The sequence below is a fragment of the Propithecus coquereli genome, unplaced genomic scaffold, assembly GCF_000956105.1.
Source record: "Propithecus coquereli isolate 6110/MARCELLA unplaced genomic scaffold, Pcoq_1.0 Scaffold197, whole genome shotgun sequence".
In the NCBI taxonomy this organism is placed as follows: domain Eukaryota; kingdom Metazoa; phylum Chordata; class Mammalia; order Primates; family Indriidae; genus Propithecus; species Propithecus coquereli.
In genome coordinates, this window is record NW_012144633.1 from 2,303,795 (window position 1) to 2,311,309 (window position 7,515).

Sequence of the window (7,515 nt, forward strand, 5' to 3'; positions counted from 1 at the left end):
AGATAAGGTACTTATATACTTGATGAATGAATGAGTGAGTGAATCCTCGCAACCATCCTATGGGGTAACTACTCTTCAATTTATAGATTAGGTGACTTCTTCTAGTCTTCAATTTATGTACAAGGTGACTGAGGCTGACAGAAATTAAGGAACTAGTTCAAAATTACAGAGCCAATAAGTGGTAGATCCAGAATGTGAACTCAGGGAAGCAGACTCAGAGCCACTAAGCTATAATTTCTTTCCTCTAGGTACTGCACATCCACATAGTCTTTATGGCAAGTTATTTTAGGTAATATTTTAAAGAAATATTTTAAGATAATTAAAAAAATTAGGTGTGACAAACGAAGACCTATGGCACACAAGCTAGTTTAAGGTATAACCAAGCTTCCTAAAAGCAGCAGCACTCTTCCCTTAAATACATAAAATTTAAGTTGTAAGCAATATGAATTTTACTCGTGTCATCTTCTAATTCCATGAATGCTTACGGCATCATTGTGTAGGCTCATGATGACGTATAACTATGCAAAGTCATTTGATGGTTCTGGGCAACTATGGCATATTAGGAGGAAATGCTTCTGATAACTTTTCTTTCCATGTTGAAGGAGCTCAGTTAGTTTCCTGACCTTCCTCCGCCCCTTTACTGACTCAGCCCCAGGCACATAAAGGGACTTTTTTTTTTTTTTTTCAAGAACAGGGTCTTGCTCTGTTGGCACTGCAGCCCCAAACTCCTGGGCTCAACAGTCTGCCCATTCAGCCTCCCGAGTAGCTGGGGTTTAGGCATGTGCTACCATACCTGGCTAATTTTTAAAAAATTTTTTTGTAGAGACAAGGTCTTGTAATGTCCAGCCTGGTCTCAAACTCCTGGCCCCAAGTGATCCTCCCACCTTGGCCTCCCAAAGTGCTGGGATTACAGGCATGAGCCACCATGCCTTACCTTAATGGTTAATAGTGGAAGAATAAACCAGGCATGCTTGACTTAGTCCCACCCTTGCTCTTCTTAGGAGACAGCTACCTAAAGGAAGCCTGTTTCCACCACTGCTTCTTCAATGGCAGGCTCTTCCCCACCACCTAGTGGTCTGCCAAAGCCTAGTGTTGCCTGTGACTGATACGTCTACCAAATTCTGCAGATTGGCTAACAGGCCCATCTGATTTATCAGTAATAAAGTAGATAAAGTATCAAACTACCTGCTACTACTTTGTTTCATTTCTCAATTTGTTCAGATTTTGTGTATGGAAAAAGGGGTGCCATTTATTAGGCCCTCTTCAGGGACCTCTATCATTGCATATCCAGGTATTTGCTCCATTAAAGAAAAATGAAAACATGAGGAAGAAAACATTTAGCAGGATGATAAAGGTCTGCAGTCAGACAGACATGGGTTTTCAATCCTGAAATAATTTTCTTGACAAGGCCTTTAAACCAAGACTCAGTTTCCTTACTGTAAAATGGAAATAATAATTAGTTTTTCAGGGCTACGTAAGAATTAGAGAAAATGTATTTAAAGTGCCTGGTATATAGCAGGGAATCTAAAAATGGTTACTACTACTACTACTATCTCAAGATAGTAGGAGAAACGTTTAAAAATATGGGAAAATCTATATGGCTTTTGGTAAATACCTAATATTAGAGGGAATGTGATAATGAATATACATGGCATTTAGACTTAGAGGTGGATAGTTGATTAAGGGTACATAAAGATATGCAATAGCTAAATATCACTCACTCAAAATATCCCTTCATAGGCATTACAATTTTATGATCCTGAAAACAGGACAGAACCAAAAAGTAACATTACTCTGCATTTGGTGTATATGAGAAAAACAGGAATAGCATACGGAAACTAAAATATCTGAAATGCATAATCCAATAATGGCTAAGGTAGAACCAAAAAAAGATATCTTCCCACCTCAGCCTAAGAATTAAGGGATTTCTAAAACTGGTATTTTTAAAATGTTACAGACTGTCATATCCTCAAAACTTACTGAGCCATATAACATGAGTCTGCTTGTGAGTAGAAATATGAAATCAAGAGGTATGATAAGATAATTCCATCACAAATAAACACACAGATTTTATGTTATAGATCTAATTACGCAAAAAGGTAGAAAAAATAGAGGAGCTATACAGACTAGCTAGCAAAATTTAATTTAGGAACCCATGACACTGACTGATCTTCTAACACAGACGCCATAGTAACACGTAAGTTTTTAGTTTTAGTCTGTAACTCTATGCTGTGGCCCTAATATTTCTTCTATATCATAGTTGGACATGCAACTGGCTGTATAGGGAAGTCAGAGGAGAAGGGATTCTGTAAGGTTGAGGGCCTCAGCTGAGAAAATTGATGAAAACTCTATTGCTAGAAAGAGTCAAAGCATAAGGTGGGAAAAATTATCTGCTCCAGGAAATGACTTATTAGGAAGTATGTGATGTCACAAAAGAGCTGAGTTTAAATCTTAGCTTTGGCATGTATTAGTTCTATATATTCTCTAGCACCATATTTTAAAAAATCATCATTTCAGGATCTTCATGTCTAAAAGAGGGCCAATACCATTTATTTTGTGTAAAGTTGTGAGCATTAGCATTAATTTAAGTACTTAGCAAAGTGCACTGCATTTAATGAATACTCAGTGAAGATTGATTATACTCAAATTTCTCGTTTCATGTTTCTAACTAATTTCATAGGTTTAATGTCATAATTTTAACAGCGATTACATAGCACTTCCTTTTTTCACAAGAGCTTTTAGCATTAGTTTATTCCAGTTAGCAGTGGGTAGAGAAAGCTGTGTTGTTTCGGTATTTAAAAAGTTTTAATGGTCCTCATTATAAAAACAAGAACATCTTGTTGAGATAATGCATATATGAAATGATTTATATTTTTGCAAAATATAAGAAAAAAGGCATACCTTATATTTGGATTCAGATATTATACTTGAGGGATTATACTCTCTTAAAAATAAACTATTTTAGAAGAAAAAAGTAGAAATTTAGAAATTAGGCTTGACTAAAAAACTCACCTGACTTTCTCTTTCTTTTTTAGTCATGAGTTCAAGTTCCTCTTTGGCATTGCTCAGTTCTTTTTCCAGCCCTGCAACTGTGTCCAAGTCCCCTAAAATGAACATATAGTAGTAGTTTTAGTCACTATTAACATAATGTGATCTCTGCTGCCTCATTTCTGAGGAATTTACTAAAGACACATTCCAGTAACAAATAAATAAATAAATATACACACAGGTTGTTCTTTACAGCATTATTTTTAACAGCAAAATACTGCAATCAACCTAGATGCTATAAAGAAAAGACTGAATAAAACACAGTATAGTCACACGATAGTACTATATACAGCTGTAAAAAAGAATATGGTATTTATGAACTTATATGGAATGATTTTCAGGATATGTTAAGTAAAACAAGCTAGGTGCAAAAGAATGCATCTAATGTAGTATAATATATTTATGTTAGTAAAAGGGGGAAGTAAGAACATACACATATACATCACATATACACAGATGATTTGCTTGTTTTTACAAAAAGATATACAGGAAGGATATTCCAGAAATGAAACTGGTTATCTTCGGGGGATGAGTGAAAACAGAAGAAGGAATGGGGAAGTAGATGGGACTTCTAAGTTTATTTTTCTACATATTTGAGTTTTGAACTATGTTAATGTCTAATTTTTAATGTTAGTTTTGACAATAATGGGGAATAAAAAGCCTAAAATTTAATATTAACATAAATAAATCTATATAGCAAATAGATAATATAACCACCCAGAAGATAATTAAAAAATTAATCCAAATAATTTTTGAACTCAGTACTCTAACCATACACTCTCAGTGGGATAAAAAGAATTACAAAGAAATCTTAAACGTTACTTAATAGATTTATTGTTGACAGTGGTATTCAATTCTGAAACCATTTTTGCATACTGTAGTATTCTGCATATGTGTAAATATTTTGAAATATGTTTATATGTAAGCAGGGCTCTCAATGTTGGAAGAACGGAAATACAAATACAAAATGAGGGAAAGAACCTATGTTGTTAAATTGGAATTAGAGAAATTGGTATCAAATCATATTATATGTACACACATATATATACTTTTGTTTTTAATTCACTGCTAGCTCTGTTCACTTAAAAGACATTCGTGTAGCAACGAACACACCTTGTGCCCAAATCTTAGTTTCTAAACGCATCACCCACTAAAAGGGACCAGAGAGCTTCTTGGGGTAATGGCTGATTCTGGGGCTGAGGCACATAAAAAGTAAAAGGTAATAACAGAACATCTGCCAGAAACTATGGAAGTGCTCAAAAACTGATGGGGAAATATAATAGCAAAATGTCAGAAGAACAGCTTGAAGGGGCTCCTATTGACCAAATCTGGGATAATTTGAGCATCAAATGAAGTAATGACAGAAATGGATGGTAAGATTAAAAAAAAAAATCTAAACTGATGCAGACAAATGGCGGGGGGGAGATAAGGGAAGGACAGCTCTCCTTTATAGAAGAATACCCACTAATAAAGAAAAAACTTTACACACAGGAAATCACTTTTTTAAACTACCAATGTAAGAGTTCATTCAGGCAAGGCTCAAATGATACTAAAACCACTTAGTATAACTGTGGGAAAAGACAACTGTCAACATCTCAAGATGTTAGCCGACAGATCACTTATTAATTACAAAGGGGAAAATTAATCTTTACAATGGAGAGATCTAGCAGATATAATGTTAACCAAATGACTACTTAATATCACTGAGGATGATAGAAATTGATTATCATGCACCAAGAAAGATGTCACCCATATATTAATAGCATTCCCGCCAAAAATGTTTAACTTGAATCTAACCAAGAGGAAATGACCACAGCTAAATTGAGGAACATTAGCCTGGATTCTTCAAAAATGCCTGCGTCACAAAAGACCAAAAAAGCTAGAAAACTGTTCTAGATTAAAGGAAACTAAACAGACATGACAACGAAGCATGATGCATGACCAGAGGGCAAAAAACAAAGTAATTACAGAGAACATTATTGAGACAATAGGAACTCTGAATATAGACTATATATTAGATACTAAGATTAATACTAAGGTTAAAGTTCCTGAGTGTAATAATTATATTGTAGATATGTAGAGGAACACTCTTGTTCTTAGGAATTACTCACTGAAATAGTTAGGAGTGAAGTGTCATAAATGTCTATAAGAAATTCTCCAATGGCTCAGAAAAAACGCTATATCTACACATGTGTGTGTACATGGAAAGAAATAAGGCCAATGTGGCAAAATGTTAACAATTGGTGAATTTTAATAAAAATGTACATGGATATTCACTATACTGTTTTTGCCACTTTTCTGTAGGTTTGAATTGCCAAAAAAAAAAAAAAAAATGGTGAAAAGTACATTTTTTTAAAAAGGCAAATTGGGGGTAAATTAAATAAATCCAACATTCTTTACTCCTCGACTAGTACAAAGTTGCCCTACCAGAGAATGACTATTTGCAAGACTTTTCTATGGAATTCTCTAATTCCCAACTCTATAACATAGACACAAAGTTTTTGCATTCCTACATCAAATTTAAAAAGTTAATTCTCCAAGTCTATAACTTTCCTTATCACAGCACTATAATCCCACTTCATTAATCATCATGATTGCCTACTTCTGGAACTCCCTAGGTAGCATCTTCCTTGAAGACACCTTAAATAGCACCTTTTGCTCTGTGAAAGTCAGACTCCAATCCAAGGAGTCTTTCTCCTACTATGCATAGAATTCAGTTCGCTTTAGGGAGTTGAAGGCTGACAACCAATCCTTGGTTGGGGCTGAGCTTGGCAAATAACTCAATGTACACTGCCTACACCCTTCCCAACACTTTAATGTAGGTGATACCAAGTTACAGTGAGTAGCCCCAGCCTTGAAAGATACCCAGGAGAATGTGGCAGCCCCATGGTCCTGCTGTACAGGTTTGGAAGCACTACCTCTTACATTTCTGAATCCCTACAAAGCTATCTGAAAAAGAAAATCAGGATGCAGTTTTCCTGGGCCAAATTGTGAACTCAGAGCAATAACCTCAATTCAACATAAGGTAAGGACAGATTTTCCTAGACTAGACATGTCTTCAACCTTTAAGAAGAATCCAAATTTATTTTTTCCACTAAAGTAGAAAGAGAAAGAGCGTCTTGGCCAAATCTATTAATACAGACATATAGGAAGAAGAAACAGAGGTCCCTACATGAAACAAAATTTAATACTTACCTAATGTGGACCTGGGTATGCTGGCATCCTCTTTGGCAGTCAGTGAAGTGCTATTATCTCTGGAGGGTATTTGCATTGAACTCTAAAAATTGGAAGAGTTGGGGGAGTTAGGAAGATGCAGGAATTATGATCACAATGACAGGACCAAGAATATTCTCACACAATTTGGTATTAAAATTATCAAACTTACACCTCAAATGTAAAAAGGAAATGCAGCTGGCATAAATATCCACGTAAGTCTATAGTTCTTACCTGATCAGTCTGCTCTCCCAGAGCGGGGCCAATGGAGGTAACTTCGGTTTGTTGGTTAGAGATGAGTACTTGGGATATCATGAAGTCTTTCCCTCCTAAATATTGGCGTAGGGCCTGTAATTCTGAATTTCTTTCCATTAGGGCTTGTACCATCTTCTCTGCAGCAGCCTAGTAAAAAGAAATCACAATAACATTAAAAAGATACTCCAGTAAAACAAAATTTGTGTTCTGGTATTATTTCTTAAAAGTCAACCATTTACAAAAAGCCCGTGGGGCCCTAAGTAGTTTCCTTGCTTTCAGTTTATAGGGAGAAACATAGTCAAGTGAATGAAAGAAAGCCTCTCTTTGGCAGAATATTGAGAAAAAAAAAAAAAAACTGTAACATCACACATAAGAGAATCTGCAATAGGTTCTGCTAGAACTCATTAGATTAAGGTGTTAAGATTTTGATTTGAAATAGGATAAGAAATGTCTGTCTTTACTATGGGATAGCTGTTCCTTTGGCCTGGATAACACAAAACATTTGTGTGGTTTGCTCTCTTCAAATCTTTCCTCTCTTCAAATCTTTAAATCTCACCTTATCACATTGGCCTTCCCTACACATCCTATCTCAAACAGCAATCTCATTGGCCAAAGAGTATATGGGATTGAATATAACCATCTCATAATATAAGGAAACGTTAGAAAATATTATGGTCAAATAACATAGGCAAGTAAGAATCTAGCTTCCTTGAGCTCAATATAGTGGCATACACCCATAATCCCAGCTACTCAGGATACTGAGGAAAAAGGATTGCTTGAGCCCAGGAGTTCAAGGCCAGCCTGGACAATATAGCAAGACCCCATCTTGGGGGAGAGGGGAAAGAATCTAGCTTCCTCTAAAAACTGATTTGACTAGGGGGATTATTCTTACCTATTGATCCCTGAAAAGCAGCACAAGTTAACTAACAATCTTTAACTTTCAGGAGAAAAAATAGAAATGAGAAAAAATTATTACTTCTGAAATAGTTACGCATCATT

General features: G+C 35.4%; 1 protein-coding gene across 1 annotated transcript in view; it reads right to left on the reverse strand.

Moving 5' to 3' along the window:
• Positions 1 to 7,515, reverse strand: part of LOC105809623 (myomegalin) — an 88,861-nt gene that overhangs the window by 64,716 nt on the left and 16,630 nt on the right. The window contains exons 3-5 of the mRNA XM_012643459.1: positions 6,496 to 6,663; positions 6,244 to 6,325; positions 3,013 to 3,104 (exon numbers count right to left, since the gene is read on the reverse strand). Of these exons, the coding sequence (XP_012498913.1) occupies positions 3,013 to 3,104; positions 6,244 to 6,325; positions 6,496 to 6,663 (342 nt within the window). The remainder of the gene's footprint in view (positions 1 to 3,012; positions 3,105 to 6,243; positions 6,326 to 6,495; positions 6,664 to 7,515) is intronic.